Below are 19,774 nucleotides of genomic sequence, written 5' to 3' on the forward strand. Positions count from 1 at the left end.
CATTAAGCTATTTAATTCCAGTTACTTTAGTGTTTGCAACTTTGGTCAATTTCTCAAACCCAACAATTTTCCATACTTTCACAACTGTGACAAAGAATAAACCACAAAAGATTGTTTAGAAAAGACATGCAGTTTCAGTTTCAATTGTTTCATTGGTCGATCCGAGGAGTGAAACAGTACATGTAGGCTACAGTAGTCACTTTCCTGGCAATGAGCTCATGAAGTGTGATATTTTGGTGATTCTTCAGTTAGGGGCATTTTTGACTAAAAGAGAAACATCCTACATATATCTTCATTTATATTTATCACATTTCTCGGAATAAAGATCTGATCATTTTTCCCATTATTGTTACACTTAAAAATAAATGGCCAACAAAAAATAGCTTATCTCTCGTTATTCAACTTGTTTTCTTTCAGTTTTTTTTTTTTAATTGACTGATTGTAAGCCTCATTGATCTGAGCTTATTGGTCAAAACTGAACATCTATTGAAAATAAATGGGGGAGATAGAAAATAAGATAAACATTAAGTGTTCAGGAGCCTGTTCAACATCACGTTTACATGTAATATGTGTGCTTGCAAATATAAAGGCCTCGGACCTGTGCAGGCGTGGAATGGATACACCCGTGCTACTGAACACAGAGACACACACATAAACTATTTTAAACTTTACAGGCTTTTTCACAGAAATTAACTTTTTTTCTCAGATTAAGGGCAAGAAATACAATGCTCGATAGGGTTCTTGACCAAAATGAATGGAAAATATGAAAAAGTGCAAATTAGTGCAAAAAAGGGATGATTTTAACACGATATATTAACAGGGGAATAAAGTTTGGGTAGAGGAAAAGCCCAAAACTGGAGACGAAAAGGAGGCAAGGAATAATTAAAGAAACACCCCAAGACGTCTACTACGCATTTTGGGACGTCTTTTGACCATACGTCAATATTCGCCTTTTTAGGGCCCCCTTAAACGTCGGTAGATGAGGTTATGGGATCCTAACTCTACCCCATACCTAAACCTAACCCTAAACCTAACCTGTCACCTAACTGACGTTAAAGGTAAAGCGTCAGTTGTATGACGGCCCGGGATCGCCATCTACCGACGTTTAAGGGGGCCCTAAAAAGGCTGATATTGACGTATGGTCAAAATACGTCCCAAAACGTCAGTTATATGACTTTTTGGGATGAGACTGTGTTAGTCTCACACACCCACCTGTCGATTGAGCTCAAGAGTGTGTTCCGACACTTCATGTGTGGCAGGTGACTGACACTCGCCTGTGGAGGAAAAAACAAACAGTGTTTTGTATTCAGTTTTTATTTTTTACAAAAATTAGGTTGTAGAATAATACCAGCTACTATATATTTACAACAATATTGGCCAATTACAGAACACAATGACATATTTTCAGTTTTCAGGTGAATTGCTTTGTCATTTTCTCAGGTCTATAGGCTACTTCTCACCTGTGGCAAAATCAAACAAATCAGGTGACTGGATGTCTGGGCTTGCTCCATTATCCTGCTGATAAAATGTCATAAAGTGACTCTCATGCAAATTCGTATGCCTTTTTCATTCGTCGTACTGTAATAATCCTACCATAAAATAAGACCGCTGAGTGTAGAAGCAGGTCTTCATGGTCATGGTGGAGTGATGCGAGTGAGCATGTATTAGGCTATGTGCAGTGTTTCTGTCAGACCTGGAGTGGCATCACCGCGCGACCGTTGTCGTCAAGTGCGCGTTTGTAGCGACGCGTCGCGTGCCTCGAGACTCCGCGCGCTTAAGAGCGCGCTTCAGCGGCAACCGAAGCTCCTGCTCCTTGTGCGCTGCATGCTCTTGTATGCGTTGGAATCTTTCACATCAACATTAACACTTCATGAGGAGTCCAAAGCTGTTTCTGTTTAGAAACTACGAGTTCTTAGTAGCCTACAATTTAGAAGATAATAAAGTTTTAGGGTGCATATTGTTTTCTCTAAATGTTCTAATATTAAATTTTTTTTACATTGCAACAGTTTCCACCTGTCCTTTCCAGTTATGTGGTCAATTCTATGTAACCATGACATGGTGGTAATATAGTTTTTATATCACCTTCTACACCACCTTTACTATCACTAAGTTTTTCATCTAATGTTTTGTTTTAGTTTAAGATTTATTTCAATTACCAAAAAATGATTTTTAGTTTTAGTTAAAAATAACAACACTGTTGAGAGGGGCTTAATTTTTTTCTATTCTATTCTAGTGGGAAACACTGAATTAACACATAGTTCAAGATCTATCTTCCCTGTTGGAAATGATGTTGTTTATTATAAACAGATCACTCAGATCATTAGGATCACATCAGCTAGAAATATGGGGTTCACATTAATCATGGTCCAGTCTGCTTTTAGCTATTATGCCGGAACCAGAGGAGATCAGATGTGCTCCTTTAATAGTCACATTCAAATCCAGCTCAAAACACATCTGTTTGGCATTTACTGAATGAGTACTGTACTGACTGTTTAAAATATGTTCTGAGGGGTGCAGACTGCAGTCAGTCCTAGAGCCTCCGAACAAATATTTGGGGTGCGGATCATCTTTATATCTCAAGATCATCTTTATATCTTTTTTAATTCCTGTAACTAAACGTTTTTTCCCCTTGTTTTATTCTGTGATTATTTTAATTCCTTTCTGAGCAAAGCACTTTTGAATTAGCATAGTGTATGAAATGTGCTCTATAAATAATCTTGCCTTGCCTTCATGGGGTTGTCAGGAAGTGCACTAACTATTATTAATATTTTATAGGCTTTTAAAGCAGACGGATGTTAATGTGGAGCCTGAAAGCATGTAACTCAATTTCAACTTTAAGTGAGTCCAAATAACAGACTATAATTCATATAGTGAGAGCTAGTTTTTTTTTGTACAGAGCCCTAAAGCAACATGGTGAAGGAAAAGATAAAATATTTGTCAATACTTTTGCGTTTTAAAGTTTAGCTTTCCTTCGCAAAAATGTTTGCGTTCCGCCCAAAAACTTTGCATTTGCTCGCAAAGACCTCCAAAGTTTTGCTTGAGAATACAAAGTTTCATGGGTGAATAAAAAAAAAAAAGTTTCTTGGGAAAACCAAAGTTTGAGGAAGGGAAGCATAAAGTTTTTGCTAGCAAATGTAAAGTTTCTCAGGGGAACGTAAAGGTTTTACTACTAGCGAACAAAGTTTCTCAGGGGAGTGAACGTAAAGTTTCTCAGAGGAGCATAAATGTTTTGCTAGTGAATGTAAGTTTCTCAGGGGAACGTAAAGGTTTTACTAGCAAATGTAAAGTTTCTCAGGGGAACGTAAAGGTTTTGCTAGCGAACGTAAAGTTTCTCAAGGGAACGTAAAGGTTTTGCTAGTGAACGTAAAGTTTCTCAAGGGAACGTAAATGTTTTGCTAGTGAATGTAAAGTTTCTCAGGGGAGCGTAAAGGTTTTGCTAGCGAACGTAAAGTTTCTCAAGGGAACGTAAATGTTTTGCTAGTGAATGTAAAGTTTCTCAGGGGAACGTAAAGGTTTTGCTAGCGAACGTAAAGTTTCTCAAGGGAACGTAAAGGTTTTGCTAGTGAACGTAAAGTTTCTCAAGGGAACGTAAATGTTTTGCTAGCGAACGTAAAGTTTCTCAAGGGAACGTAAATGTTTTGCTAGTGAATGTAAAGTTTCTCAAGGGAACGTAAATGTTTTGCTAGTGAATGTAAAGTTTCTCAAGGGAACGTAAATGTTTTGCTAGTGAATGTAAAGTTTCTCAGGGGAACGTAAAGGTTTTGCTAGCGAACGTAAAGTTTCTCAAGGGAACGTAAAGGTTTTGCTAGTGAACGTAAAGTTTCTCAAGGGAACGTAAATGTTTTGCTAGCGAACGTAAAGTTTCTCAAGGGAACGTAAATGTTTTGCTAGTGAATGTAAAGTTTCTCAAGGGAACGTAAATGTTTTGCTAGTGAATGTAAAGTTTCTCAGGGGAGCGTAAAGGTTTTGCTAGCGAATGTAAAAGTTTCTCAAGGGAACGTAAAAGTTTTGCTAGTAAACGTAAAGTTTCTCAGGGGAACGAAAAGGTTTTGCTAGCGAACATAAAGTTTCTCAAGGGAACTTAAAGGTCTTAGGGGAGACGCAAAGAATTTGCGAGAGAAAACAAAGTTTCTCAGAGGAATGCAAAATGTTTTGCGAGAGAATGCAAAAGCATTGACTTATTATTTTTCCTCCCATCTCCTATTTTTTCCCCAGCCACACCGTCCATTTAGGGGCACCACCCTTTTTTCTTCTGAATGATATGATTAGATTTTTGAAAGATCCATCCTTAAAGTCCACTGTCAGTGACATTACCCAAGTTAAGCTTTAATGTCTATTATTTGAGATAACTATGGTCAGACTTGAGACATGAATCTTAACCACTTCACACATAACTTGATATTGCATTCACATCTCGCAATAACAAAACAATAACATTATCACCACAAGATCGGTTCGTCTGCATTCGTACAGGCTTATAGTAAAAACACAACCAAGTCAGTCTATTATAATGGATTTGAAGAATACCACAAACATTTTGTTTGTCTTAAAATATTTTTATAGTTTGGCAATATAATTTACAGTCTCACCCCTCGGTGAGGTTTGTCAACATTTAATTCATAGTCAATTCATGGCTGAATACAAACAGGCACTTCCTCAGGGCATGTTTTCAGACTTGATCAGTTCTGTGATGATCTGTATGGTCTTCTCATCTAAGGGGGGTAAAAATGAAGGTCGTTCACAAAACAAAGACTGATCGAAAAAGGTATGCGTTTAAATACTGACGGACTATACATATAATGATTCATTCATTTAATAACCAGTTAGTTGTACGGTTAAAGTTACCTTCCAAATTCATTTTTGGGTTGGCCAATTTCCTCTCCAGGAGGGAGTCCATCAGTTTGCGAAGGTGTTTGAAGATCACACCAATTCTGACTGGAGCCTGAATAACAGATAACAGAGTTATCTCACAGTTTGACAAACCATTTTGTGATGCCTCAGTGCTCCTCCAAATGAGGTGATCAATGCAAAGCAGGTAACCAACCAAGCATGGATTTCCAATAAAACAGGACATGCATGCAAAACCTTTCCCTGACCTGGAAGTAGATCCATCCATCCAGAGAGATGAGCCTCTCCCTGTGTTGAACATCAATATCACCTCCAAACAGCAGCAATGATAAAGGACAGATCAACGTAGTGTCTCTTAGAAACACCTTAGAGTATTTCACCTGTAGGCAAAATGAGAAATTAGTGGTTCAAATACACAAATGTACAAATGATAAGGGTCCAACATATAAGAGTGTCAATAATACTGAAAAGGAAAAGTCATTTAAAAAGAAAGTAAAAGCAGGTGAAAAGTTCTTTGAAATGAACTATTTGTATTTGTGTAGGTTTCATATGATTTTCATGTGAACTTTTTTTAGAAATGTTTCAGAAAACAACTTCATTTTATTTCAAAAATGTTTTAAAATAAAAATTTCAAGGTACAAGTATTTATTACGCCTTTAATAAATCCAGAAATATAATTGTTTTTGAGTCGCCGCACCATCTTGTTATAAAATAAGTATGTTTTTTTTCTCAGCATGTTGGTCACACCACATGATTTTGTGGACGTTTTTGCAAATTATCATATTATAATAATTTCTGAAGGACCATGCGACACTGAAGACTGGAATAACGATGTTGAAAATTTAACTTTTCATCACAGGAATAAATTACAATTCAAAATACACTACAATTAGGGCTGGGCAATGATTAATCATGATTAATTTACATAATATATGTGTTTGTAGTGTGTATAATTATTTTGTGTGTGTGTATATATATATATATATATATATATACACACACACATACACAAACATGCATGTATATATTTAAGAAAAATGTGTTATTGCTATATCAAATATTTATATTTATATAGAATTTTAATTATGTATAAATATCTATAAAGTATATACATGCAAATATTTCTTTAAAAAATGCATGCATGTGAATTTATATATACAAAATAATTATACACACTACACACACATATATTATGTAAACACAAACTTTCATTTTGGATGTGATTAATCACGATTAATCGTTGCTCAGCCCAAATTACAATAGAAAATTTAGCAATAATAATAATTTTTACTGTATTTTTGATTAAATAAATGCAGCTTTGGTGAGCATAAGAGACTTCTTTCAAAAACTGACCCCAATCCTTTAAACAGTAGTGTATGAGTAGCATTTGAATGTATTTTCATATAAATTATTAAATTAATAGATAGACCGAAAAAAAAAAAAAGAGCAAATGACCGGTCCATCTTACCCATCTCTGTAGCACAAACTGTGCGGGACGAATCAGAAGTGTAGTATTGTGGGTTAGCGGTTAGTTCACATTAGTTAAATAAGCAATGCTAATAGTATTTCTTGCTTCACCTATAATTTTAATTGCCAAATAATAAAAAACTTCCACAGAGTACCAGTTTACTAGAATGTGACGAACATGAGATGGATTAAAATAAAAACACACACACAATGCCACAAGTCATATACTAAAGCTAGCCCAACACACCTTCTCCTGGAAGAGCAGCCAACCGTGGGTCTGTAGGAAGCGGTTGACGGAGGAGGGGTGAACATGGGCCTTCCCCTGAGCCGTCTCCACCACACACACCACCCGGTCCTGAACGTCCACAGAGGGGGTGTAGAGGATACGGCCCACGCTGTCGTACAGACCCGCCGTCAGCACGGCATTGAGAACAGACACGTCCTGCTTGGAGAGCGAGCCGAGGGCTTTGGGTTCGGCGCTGGGCCGAGGGCGAGGAGTCCTGCTGGGTTTGGAGGCTGTGAAACCGGCCTGCTCCACCATCCTAATGAGCTCATTCTTCACATCCTGAGGAGGAAGTTCAACAATAAATAGTTACAAGTCAGTTGAATGTATTGTCACTAGTTATTCAAAAACGCACTCAAAATTTCATACATTTAGTTGAACGCACCTCAATTTCTAAATTTCTAAATTTATTCCATACATTTTTATATTTTTGTGACTTAATTTTTTGTGATAGAGGCCATGTTTACACCTGGAATTAACTTTCAACCACTTATGTCTTGATTTATTCGAGGGGAGGGTCTATGGGCGGGTAAATGTATGTTGTTGTTTTTTTCAGATATTTCGATCTAATGAAAGATATAAGCTCATGGACTTTACATATGAACGCGCCCGGAGAGCAGCAGCTTTTGTGGCCGATCGAACACATTCAACCACATGAGAGTTTACACTACGAAAGCAATCCGGACTGATGTGTTTTCGACTACCTCTGGAAGTGGTCAAAAGTGGACAAGCTCAAAACGTTTTAGACCCAGTTTACACCTGTATTTAGCATCGTCCACTTGTGATCCGATCGACCAAAACACATCTTAATGCCAAAAGTGCCTTAAAGTGAAAAAAGAAACAGACAAGGAGGTACAACTATCAAGAGATTCTGAAAAAGTAATAAAAAAAAAATAGTATTTGAAAAATGTTTTGCAACAATGAAAAACAAAAAAAAAGTGTGGTGTACCCAACATGCAGGAAGTCATTTTGTTATCATGTGACTGAAAACCACAAAACAGGAAATAATAAATCACAGACTGGGACTCCTGTAAACCTTTATGACCCCTGTAGACCAAAAAAAAAAAAAGTCAACTGGACTAACTTCAGTAAACTTCATTATATTTGTGATTCAAAAATGTTGAGATTCATGATATTGTGTAAAAATAGCTTGTTCACAACAAGAACGATAACTATAACTAACTACTTTATGAAGAAAACTATAATCAAAGAATATATTAGCATCCACACCAACAGACAGTGTCATTTGGTTTATTCCAAGCGTGCGCTGCATTTTTTTGTCTGCTGCATTTTTAATATTCATCAGCTGGAAAAAAAACAAACTCTGAAATTGATTCCAGTGACATTGTCTCTCTTGAGGGCCTGAAAACACAAACTTTTGAAAACAATATCGGTACACCTCAAAGTAAACAACATGGATTACGTGTTCAGTCTATAGGCTTTGTGATTCTTTACAAAGTGACATCGCCATCTACTGGCCTGGCATGAATAATACAAAGTTTTTAGTTTCTATTACACATTCCAGCCCATTCGTCATATACTGACGCTTTTGACATTTCGTCTACTTCCAACGCACATGGCACCCTTTAGCGTCAATATGAGACGCAGATATATATGGACCAGAAGGCGCCTCCTAGTGGTGTAACCCTAAACCTACCACAGAACTAAACCTACCCATTACCGAACAAAGCTCTGTGCGTGTTATATTGACGCTAAAGGGTGCCATTTGCATTGGATTTAGACGAAATTTCAAAAGTAGCACTATACGACGCCCTAGAATGAGAATGCGTTGGACATCCTCTGGTAGTTTTTGCAGATCCGAGTGAATGGGGATCGTTTTGACAAAGTTGTCGTCAGTACGCGAAAAACGCAAAGGAATTTTTTATTCTGTTTTTAGTACATCGTTGTCTTGTAAACGTTACCTAAAACAAAAGTTGTTTCTTTTTGGTAATTAAAATACACCTGAAATAAAATATAAATATTAGATATTAGTATTAGCTATTACTAAATATAAAAATAAAAAGTAGCTAAAAATATGAATTCATACTTTAATAATATATATTAGTAATACGAAAATATCACTGGATGGTTGGTTACACCACAGAGACATTCATCTAAAATAAATGGCGATATAAATGATGTATGAAAAAAAACTACGAAACCAACGAGAATGCAATTTTTACTACATTTTTAAAAGCATAACTTGTGTTTTCCTCTACCTCTTCATCTTGGACACACTTTTTATACTTTAAAAGAAACATTTCAAATTATATTTTGCACACACCCAGATCAACCATTGCAAGTTCTAGCAGATCAGAGGTGCATTTGTTAGATAATCATGACTCAACAAAGAATAAGCAAGTGTGTTAGAAGCTGTAAGAGGATGTCACCTCGATCGTCATGAGGGCGGTGCGATTCAGGAAGTGTCTCCTGCAGTAAACCATCTCAGCACGCGTTCCCTCGGCCCGTGAACTCTTCCACCTGTTAATAAAACACTAACTTCATTACAACGATTTCACTTCCTTTGTCCATGAAGTACCGTTTTGTTGAACACGAGTGATTACCCAAGGTAAGCATTGTAGATGGTCATGTGATCTGAGTTTAAGACCGCTAGACCAGCTTTAGCCAGGTTGGCCTCCTCCTTTCTGCTCATTGGAGTAGCAAATGGGGACTTCTCAGACATGGCCGCTGCAATAGTGGCCTGAAAAATAAACGTATGTAACATTATGAATTTCTGTGTTGTTTTTGGACCCCATTGACTTTCATTGTATGGAAAAGGTAAAGCACACCAAAGTTCCACTAATGAATGAAAGTCATACAAGTTTGGAGCGAATATGACAGAATTTTCTTTGTTTGTTTGTTAGAAATGAATGACATGCTGAAAAAACGCTCACAATGGGTTCCAGGCAGCCAAAGATAGCACCAAAGATGAGCATTTTGCCAATCTTGACATTGACAGGAAGTGCAGCCAAGTGATGGCCGAGCGGTGTTAGGGTGTGGCTATCTTGCTGACAGGCGCTGATCTTCCTCAGAAGGCTGACAGCATTACACACTGCTTGCGGCTGAGGTGCATCGAGAGCTTGACACAGGAAATCCTCTGGAGAGCCATAATCACACTTCTGTTAACACACACAGAAATAGGTTTCAGAATTCAGTCTTATTCATGCAAAAAGCTGCTTTAATCCCTAAAATGCATTACGGTTTCCACAAAATATATTAAGGAGCACAACAGTCGTCAACTCTGATAATAATAAGAACATTTCAATGATCCACTTTAGTAACTTTGCAACTACTGTACATGTCAACTAGCAGTCATTAGTATTAAAACAACACCAAGCAACTTCCTCTGAAACGATTTTGAACTGATGGTCCGCTTTAGATATTCTATTGACTATAATTAGCGTTACTTTACAACATGTCAATTTCTACTAACCCGTACTGTAACAGTCTATTAATACTCTCCCTAATGAGAGTTAATAGACATGTAGGTGCAACATTATGTCTAAAGGGGAGCATCAAAATAAAGTGTAACCGAAATGTGTCAAATCAGCATGTTTGACTGATTTCTGAAGGATCATGTGACACTACACTGGAGTAATGACGCTGAAAATTCAGCTTTGATCACAGGAATATATTAAATTTCAAAATATATGATTGAAAAGTGTCATTTTAGATAGTAGTAATATTTCACAATAATGTAGATTTACTGTATTCTAGAGTAAATAAAAGCAGCCTTGCAAGCATAAAATATGTTTTCTTTCAAAAACATTAAAACATCTTTTAAATGGTAAAGAGAAAAGCATAGTACTTAACATAATATGAAGGCAAAGCTCCTCCAAAGGCACTCTGAGAATCTCAGGGATGGAGTAGGCAATGAAGCTCTCAAATCTGTTGTGAGAAAAACAATAACATGAGAATGACTTGTGTATACATATATATAAATATATATAGTGACGGTATATAAAATGAGATTTATTCAGTTTATAATATTAGTTTGACTGTTTTGAGTCTTCTATTCCAAGTATTATAATGTGAAGCTGATTTTGCACTCTTTCAATGTGCAATATTGTCCACCTAATTTAATTTTTTTCAGCAATAACTGAATCGTCATGTAAATTTACTAATCATGAGATGCAAAATTTTCCTCCTAAAATACCAGATAAACTATATGATATTACCAACCAAAACAGGTCACTGATTCTCTGATGGTGTATGTGCCAATCCACCAATAGCAAAGCACAACAATCCAATCAATTCTCTGTAGACAAAATCAAGTCCTGCTCTACATTTGTTCTGTTTCACTCAGATATGTCACAATCAGGGAGAAAAGTCTATCGTTTTTGTACCTGAATTTGGGATAAAGGCGGAAACAGTAGCCCTCTCGAACACGTCCTGCCCTCCCCTGCCTCTGAAGGGCGCTGGCTTTACTCACAAACGTCTCCACCAGAGAGCTCATCTGGCTGCTTTCATGATACCTGAAACAAGAAACAGAAGACAGCCGCTAACATTTCAAACCATTCCATCGTAGACAGTTAATATCAGATATTTTCTGCCCCGTCTCACCGATTTTCTTTTGTTTTTCCTGTGTCAATGACAAAGACCACATCAGGAATGGTGACGCCGGTCTCAGCGATGTTTGTGGAGAGAACAATCTTAAAGAGAAAAGAAGATGGTGTATACATACTATGTAGTGCAGAATTGTAATTCATGGTTTACAGTCATGAGACCTGGGCAAAACATCCAAAGAACTGCAGCTTAAAAGAGGAAAACGTTTTGCACCCGCTACACTATTTCAATCACTAATGCTTAATGGTCCAATGTTTCTTTGAAAAACGATTAATGCGAAACTGCACATTGTGTTTATACTCTGGGTTCATCTGCTTGCCTGTAGTATGCATTATCAATCATGTGTATACTGAATTTGGTGTTTTAATACCACTGTCTTGCTACTTTAGTACTTAGTACAAACCTGGGAAAAATAATTGGCAGGGAATGGAGGAAAGGCTTGTTTTGCCCTGCAGCTGGTGTTTTTATAAGGCTGTGATGTCACGTGAAAACTATGTATACCGTGCTCTTCTGAACGGTACCTTTCTCACTCCAGGAGGGGGCACTGTAAATGCAGAAGACTGGTCCTGAGATGACAATGAGGAGTGAAGGGCAACCAGCTTGTATCTACATGTTAACAAAAACAACATAAACATATTACAAAATATATAAAATAACATTTGATAATAAATGCCATCTACAGAATATTAAATATTAACATATTCAAATTATTTTTGAAGGTTCATGTGACAGAACTGGAGTAATGATGTTGAAAATTCAGCTTTGATCAGAGGAATTAAATTACATTTTTAAATATATTAAAAAAGAAATAAAAGTATTTCATAAAAGTACTGTTATTAATGTACTTTGATCAAATAAATGCAGCTATATTGATAAAAAAACATAATTAGTACAAACTTTTGAATGGTACACAAAACATAAATTTAAAGAGGCCATTTTATGCCCCTTTTTAAAGCATGTTTTTTTTTTTGGGCTCCACTAGAATAGGTTTTAATGCTTGAATGTTAAAAAAAACATAATTTTTTCCCATATTTTACATTGTTGCAGGCAGCACCTCTCTCCACAGTCTGTCAGTAACACTCTGTTTAGTTCCTGTCTCTATGAAGCCCCAAAGTTAGGCTGGATTTACCTGTTCTTTGAGCTGAACCTCTTGTCGGTGGTCAGTAGATCATGCAACTGTTGAATATGAGCCAGGCCTGGGAGGAAGACCAGAACTGCACCATCCACATCACGAAACTGAGGTGATTTATCTTAGGAAAAGAACCAGAGAAGCTCAAATTTACTCATAAAAACTTTCCCAAATAGATTTTTACAGTCTTTCAGGTAACTGTGAGTGTTAACTAATAATAAAGTATGCATTCTAATAAGGTGCATGTTCAGTCACTATAACTTGTTATCTTACCAAGGTACGCAAGCAGGTCTAATATCAGATCCATATTTATCTTATTGGGATTCATGTACTGCAGGACGTGTCGTGTCCGGCTACTGAAGTGATCCAGCTCAGGGCCCAGATCCCAGCCTGAACCAGAGTCCCTCACAATCATCTCCTGAGGAGAATATAAGAACAAAATAATATATGCCTGGAATGACACGCCAAAGGACCGGGTCATGCGCCATTCAGTTCAAACCAATGAGGTTCATTCCCATGTTACGCAGCGCGTTTGAGCTTCTGCAAGAAACCAATGAGGTTCATTCTCATGAGTCAAGAAGGTTTGGTTGAGCTTCTGTTTAAGTTCGTTGAAGAACTCCAATTTCCAAAACTATTAGGACAAATAATATGCGAATTGGGATCTTGGACTAATAAAATTCTTCTATTGAAAAAAGAAAAGTAGATTTCCAGCTCACCTGGTGCTGAACTGTCTTTCCTCCTTTCTGTGCGATACTGATGCTGACCTCGTCCTCCTCCTCCACAAACTTCTGACTGTACTCCGAGTCCTGCTCCAGGACATATCCCGTCTCCTCCACGACATCCTCCAGGTGAAACACCTGCCACCACAGGTGTATTTGGAATTTATTTCAAAATGAACAAATCATTATGTAAATATACAGTATTTGTTGATATTTATTTAGATGCATGTAATCTTGCCTCCACAGGAAAAGTTCTGCCGGGTATGGTGACCACAGGACAGCGGTTGAAGTAGCTGGCAAACTTCTGACAGTCGACTGTAGCGCTCATCAAGATCAAACGCAGATCTGCGCGCTTATGAACCACATCTTTCAGTATCGTGAGGAGGAAATCTGACTGTACGCTGCGCTCGTGAACCTAAAATATAGAGACAACATTTTTTGGGTTACATGGCCCAGCCCGAAGTGTGGGTTTACTTTATCTCCAGATGTATGCGAGCCAGACCTCGTCCACGACGATGTGGGTGAGGGAGCTGAGGAGCCGGTCCTGCTGTAGTTTGCGCAGCAGAACTCCAGTGGTGCAGTACAGCAGTCGTGTGGCATCGCCAGAACGGTTCTCCATACGGATCTGGTATCCACACAGTGAATTCTGTAATGCAAATATTCCACAATAATGTTCCCATGGTGTCTCTGCCGTCAAGAGTTCTTTGGACTTATTTTGCAAGTGTCAAGTTCTTAGATATGGATTTGAAAACCTTTTAGATGATTATTATGAATAGTATTAATTTAAATCATGTGGTGTTTCCTTACACATGTAAATGCATCTTAATCATGCTTTCTAAATAAATAAATAAATAAATAAATATAAATATAAATATATACATGGTATTTTGTTCATTTTTGGGGCACTCATCACATGAAATCTAACAACATAAGATGAAAAAAAAAATCAAATTAACTGATATTTTTATTTTTTAGAGACAAATTGATCCTGACAAACAGTCATGCAGGGGGTCCTTCTCTATGAAATTGCTGGTTTTATTTGGTTGCACCACATGACTCAATTTGGCGGACCAACGTTTAATACATTTAACATTTTTATAAAGGTTTTTTTTTCAAATGTAATGATTTGTTCATTCAAAATATGCATGTTTTTGGGGAGTGGCTTCACATTACATTTTCTGCTTTTCTTTTACTTGCACTACAAGACATTTATTTGGTGGACAAATATTTTTCACACATTACTTTTATACATTTTAAGCGGTTTTGTTAAAATTAAGATAAGATCATATAAAAATTATAAGAAATAATAAAAAATAATTAATAAATAAAAAAATTAAATACTAAAAGTTTTATATTCACGAAAACAATTATCACCACAAAATTAATTTTAATTCAGAAATAAAAAACATGCAAATCATAAAAGAGGTGTATTAATTTTAAATATATTTCTGAATTAATAAAAAAAGAGCATTGCCATTGACCCATTTAATAAACGTACACTTATATGTATTATTCATTTGTATTAATATTTACATTATTTATAATTATATAAATATTTCTATAACTATATTTCTATTATTATATATATAAGAGGTGTAGTATATACACATATACTTCATTTATATTATTTTCACCTGAGGGACAATAAATAAAACAACTTATTGGCAAGCCTTAATAGGCACTAGCTCAAGGACTCTCTCTTGTGGTGTTTGAATCAACAACTTTTACGGTTACTGGCCCAAATATTTGATTCACATACCATCTAACTTATTAGAAATGAACAACATTAAAATCAAAGTTTTTCCATTTACACAGTTTTATAAAACATCTTCCACAGATCTAACCTTGCCTCCTGGACCGTCCTCACTCCCCAGCTCCTGCGACACCCTGCTGGCCAGACTCGTGGCTGAAATCCTTCTGGGTTGCGTCACCACCACATTGCACGGCTGCGCGGCCTCCCCAGCGGCCAGGAGATCCTCCAGGATGAACTGAGGAATCTGTGTGCTCTTCCCGCTTCCCGTTTCCCCAGCGATCACCAGCACGCGGTGGCGCCGGAGAGCCTCTAGCACCTTCTCACGGTGCTGGAAAACCGGCAGCTGCTCCCTCTCAGCCAGCAGTCTGCGTGCCACAGGAGAGCCTCGCAGTTTGAGGAACAGCCTGCGGGACGCCTCTGCCACAATCAGGCCTCCTCCGTGCTGGGGCTCGTGGTCCTCCTGCACGTCCAGGTTCTCCCAGGAGTCTTCCGGTTCAGCGTCCTTGAGACTTTCCTGAGGCTCGGACTGCAGTTGGAGGGCCTGCTGCTGTTTGAGGCGAGTGAGCAGGCGTGCGATGAACTGGTCACGTGGTTTGTTGATGGCGGAGAGGGTTTGCTCCTCCTCTTTTTGTTCATCATCTCGCCACTCAAGCCACACGTCGCGGTAGGTGGGCGGCAGCAGCTGATGCACAGACTAATGGAGATCAAAGATGAAATGAATGAAACATAAAGCAAGCATCTATCTGCCTAATATAAGAGCTGTATTGAAACTCACCTGTCCTTTGACTAGTTTATAAAGGGCAAGCGTGGCTCCTAAGTGATGGGCTTGCATGCCGTCTTCAGTCAGGATAGTGGGACACACCTCCAAAACGTCATTAGGCCTATGAATGCGCACTCTGACATCAAGGACAAATAACCAGACTGTCAAACCTGCATTCAGCACACAATCAAAAATGCAATTTTAACACAACATACTTGCATTTCCAATATCTTCCTACTGCAACTTTGTCAAAGGATGGTGGAGGGCTCTTCGGAAGGTTTTTCCTGCACCAATCAATCAAAAACTGTTTTGGAGACTTGCCAGTCCAGCTCCTTGAGGTGTAGTCAAAGTTTCGGATGTCTTTGGGCTCCTTCTGCTTTTTCTCCGCTAGGGAATCAACAATGACAAATCAGACTGACGGGGTTAAAAATCAGAGATGCAAAAGAAACATTAATATCTGTGATGCAATGAACCTAGGCATTACCGAATCATAAGCACAAAAATAAAATAATAATAAAATAAAATACATTTTACATTATGACAGCAAACAAAATACACACTAGCTTGAATTTAAAATAAAAGATAAAATATAAAAATAGTAGAATAACAAACATAAAATTAAATGTAAAAAAATAAAAAGCCTAAATAAATAAAGTAGGCCTGCCAAACGATTAATCGTATCCAAAATAAAAGTTTGAGCTTATTATATATATATATATATATATATATATATATATATATATATATAAATAAATACACATGCATGTATATTTAAGAAAAAAAATATTATTTATATACAAAATATTTATATACAATATAAATTATATATAAATCTATATCCAGTATATACATGAAAATATTTCTTATATGTGTGTGTATTTACATGTATATAAAATAATTATGCACAGTGCACCCACATATATTATGTAAACACAAACTTTTATTTTGGATGCGATTAATCACGATGAATCGTTTGACAGCCCTAAAATAAAGTGAAGAAAACAAACTGCATAAAAATTAAATAAACAGCATACAGTTGCTATAAAGCATACTTTATAGCAACAGTATAAAGTAACAAAATAAAATATAAAAAACAAAATAAACTGAATAAAGCAAAAGAATAAAAATTTTAAAATAGAAAAATGAAAATGTAAAATATAAAAATAAAATGACAAATACAATTGAATAAAATAAAATAATGCAAAACAACATAACACAAAACAAAATCATGTAAAATAACAATAGACAATAAAAAATAACAACATTGCATAAAATAAAAACAATATAGGCTAAATAGACTGCAACATACAAATAAAATAACAACAATATAAAGTACAAAAAACACCACAAAATAAAACTAACGCACTAAATAAATATACATTAAACCAAATAAATAAATTCTCTTACTTTTTTCTGCGGGTGGCGAGTCTGCTTGCTCAAAGAGGCTGAAGTTGAGTTCCTCCTTTCCATCAGTGAGTGTAACTGGCTTCTTTTCCTCTTTAGGAGTGTCTTTAACCTTGATAGCTGAATTAAACATTGGATGACACTCCAAAGACTTCATTTCTGTAATGTAAACAAACACAATTAAGAAACAAATTCATAGTAACCCTTCCTCACATTCTATCTATACAATTAACAAATTCTCAGACACCGCGACCTTGCTGGATGACTCTGATGCGATCTTGTGCGGTCCTCTGCCCTGCTTTGTCCTTCTTGGCTTTGGATCCTGTGGCCATGTCCTTGGCATCATACAGTTGAGCGCTCAGCAGCAGGTATCTGTCATTCTGCAGGAAGAGCATGGGATTTTATGGGAAGCTGCAGGCGTTATAGCAGCATATTACAGAATCTAGACTCAGTAAAACTCACAGGATCAAACTTCTCTTCCAACTCTGGGTTATAAACCCTTGTGTCCGTGTTTTCATCTTCTTCGCTGCTCTGATCTTCAGATTGTTCAGCGTAGCGAAGTATCCACTCCTTCATACTGCCACCGCCGTCTTTTACAGGACTCTGACATCAAATGAAATGTTTAAAGTGCCCCTAATATGCTTTTTGGGATATTATGTTTCATGTAGTGTGTATTATAGCAGTTTTGTGAATGTAAAATGTCCGCACAGTTTCAACGATCAAAGTCTGAACTGTCTGAAACAAGGCATCGGTACACACCTTTGCCTTAGGTTTCTCCTCCTCTTTGGGGGCTTCTTTCGGCACCAGCTGCTTCTTGTCGTCTTTAGGAGGCTGGTACTTAGGGCGAGTCTTCTGTTTCTCATCTTGCATCTTTTGGCTGAAACCCTCCGGTAGCTCATCTTTATTCACAGAAAAGCTAAACAGTTTAGGTTTGACGAGCAGAAACTGGTGTTTATGAAGTTTATGACTGCAATCAGAAGCTGTTACCGTCTCTGAGATTCAGACAGAGCCAGTCGAGCGCCGAGTGAAGATCTCCTCCGTACAGCACGCTGCTCTTCATGGCCTCCTCGATGTGCTCCGTCTTAAACTGGAACTTCTGCAAGGCTGTGTACAAATCCTGTGTACAAATGGTAGATGATGGTCCTTTCAAATTAGATAATAAATAATATTCTTTATTTTTTTTGCAAAAAAGGAAAAGAATTACCAGCAACTTCTTGGAGGTGATTCTTCCAGATATTGGTCCTTTATCAGCATTTTCTTGCCTGTAATCATTGATCAACTTGATCACCTTCCTTTCCAGTTCTGGATGGATAACAACCTTTGAGACATGCAAAAACAGATATTGATATTGCTAATACTAATAACAGACATTGATGTGTACAATAACTTTCACAAGTTTGGGGTTTTATTGAAGTTTTGATTTTTTTTTTACGCATATGCTCCCCTAAAGCTGCATTTATTTGATCAGAAATACAGTAAAAACAGTAATTTTATGAAATATTATTACAGCTTAAAACAACTGTTCTCTATAGTGCATTTTAAAATTTAATTGTCCTGTAATTTTCAGCATTATTATTCCAGTCTTCAGTGTCACATGATCCTCCAGAAATCATTCTAATATGATGATTTGATGCTCAAGACGCATGATTATTATCAATGTTAAAAACAAGTGCTGCCTCATATTTTTGTGGGAACTGTGGTATTCATTTTTTTTCAGGATTCTTCAAAAGAACAGCATTTATTTGAAATAGAAAATAAAATATTTGAAATGTTTTTCTTTTATTTTATGATCAATTTAAAGCCTCCTTGCTTAAATATATACTGACCCAAACTTTTAAAAGGGAATTGATGTGTTCAAATGTCTGCAGAATTTGTTTATGCAGGTCAATTGTAACAATTAATTTTAGACCGGGTAGGTTTTCAGTTATGAACATATAAACAATTATATGAATGTGTGAGACATACCTTCAGGATAGATTTATCAGCCACACTGTTTGTGTCCGTCTGTGCATTAGTGTTAAGACCATATGTCTTGGGAGCTACAATAAAAGAAATAACAAATATTAAAGACATTTGCAGACAAACTGTCAAGATTGTTCTGACTCTGTACATCACGTAAATCAGTGAAACAATGCAACACTTAATGTATAATAACTCTCATTGATTGTTACATTACACTACACTGTGTATCTGCATTCAAATAGGTAGAAATGTCATACAAAGGTTGATTCATATTGTCATAATTAATGCTTGTGAGTGTCTTATGCATCAAACTCCTCACACATTAGAAGCAATTCGACTTTTAAAAGGCTGTCTGACCTCTGGGTTTGTTTTCCTTCGAGGCTGATTTCTCATGATTGGGTCTCTGCTGGTGTTTTTTGCCGGTGGGTTCAGATGCTGCATTGGTCGCGTTCACAGAAGCCGGCTGCACACTCGTGGGGACCGCTGCCGACTTCTTTTTCTTCCCACCCATCGCGTTCAAGTGTCTGTTAGTGATCAGTGCACAAACCGATCAACATTTCTATAAACACAAATTCATAGTTGGAAAATGCTGAAGAAGACTGTGCTGACAGCCAGCTAACCAACTCTAAGAGAGTCCGTGAAGGCTGAAACTACAGATTCTTCTTTCAAATTAAAAGTTCAGAAAAAAAACAACAACTTTATTTTCTTAAGAGAGACAGAAACAGGGAAAAATAATAAATTTAAAAGGACAGTAGAATGCACATATTCAAAATTGTAACGTTACTAGTCTAACAAAACTAAAGTCTCTTTAAAAGTTGTAATCACAAAATAAAAGTAATTTAATAGCAAACTCAAATTACGATAAATTTCTTGATTAAATACA

At 36.8% G+C, this 19,774-nt stretch overlaps 1 protein-coding gene across 1 annotated transcript; it reads right to left on the reverse strand.

The window, feature by feature from the left end:
• Positions 1-4,535: 4,535 nt before the first annotated feature.
• Positions 4,536-19,551, reverse strand: dhx29 (DExH-box helicase 29). Its single transcript, XM_039675440.2, has 27 exons — positions 19,249-19,551; positions 18,895-18,968; positions 18,134-18,247; positions 17,917-18,046; positions 17,689-17,828; positions 17,392-17,532; positions 17,183-17,309; positions 16,933-17,088; positions 15,741-15,912; positions 15,541-15,661; positions 14,857-15,459; positions 13,515-13,658; positions 13,251-13,427; positions 13,010-13,150; positions 12,567-12,711; positions 12,294-12,414; positions 11,686-11,770; positions 11,162-11,250; positions 10,945-11,073; positions 10,411-10,486; positions 9,493-9,717; positions 9,163-9,299; positions 8,989-9,079; positions 6,563-6,880; positions 5,097-5,228; positions 4,846-4,942; positions 4,536-4,712 (listed from the first exon to the last, which is right to left on the reverse strand). The coding sequence occupies exons 1-27, from the start codon at positions 19,400-19,402 to the stop codon at positions 4,657-4,659; spliced, it is 4,095 nt and encodes a 1,364-aa protein (XP_039531374.2). The 5' UTR covers positions 19,403-19,551; the 3' UTR covers positions 4,536-4,656.
• Positions 19,552-19,774: the final 223 nt, after the last annotated feature.

This window comes from Pimephales promelas, chromosome 23, assembly GCF_988280905.1.
Source record: "Pimephales promelas chromosome 23, fPimPro1.hap1.1, whole genome shotgun sequence".
NCBI classification, from domain to species: Eukaryota; Metazoa; Chordata; class Actinopteri; order Cypriniformes; family Leuciscidae; genus Pimephales; species Pimephales promelas.

Excerpts from the sequence above, each read along its gene's own strand:
- dhx29 (XM_039675440.2), bottom strand. The coding sequence starts at position 19,402 with ATGGGTGGGAAGAAAAAGAAGTCGGCAGCGGTCCCCACGAGTGTGCAG. Across the intron at positions 13,151-13,250 it reads GCAGAACTTTTCCTGTGGAG|GTGTTTCACCTGGAGGATGT; the intron begins GCAAGATTACAT and ends CTGTGGTGGCAG. Across the intron at positions 12,415-12,566 it reads AGACCTGCTTGCGTACCTTG|ATAAATCACCTCAGTTTCGT; the intron begins GTAAGATAACAA and ends TCTTTTCCTAAG.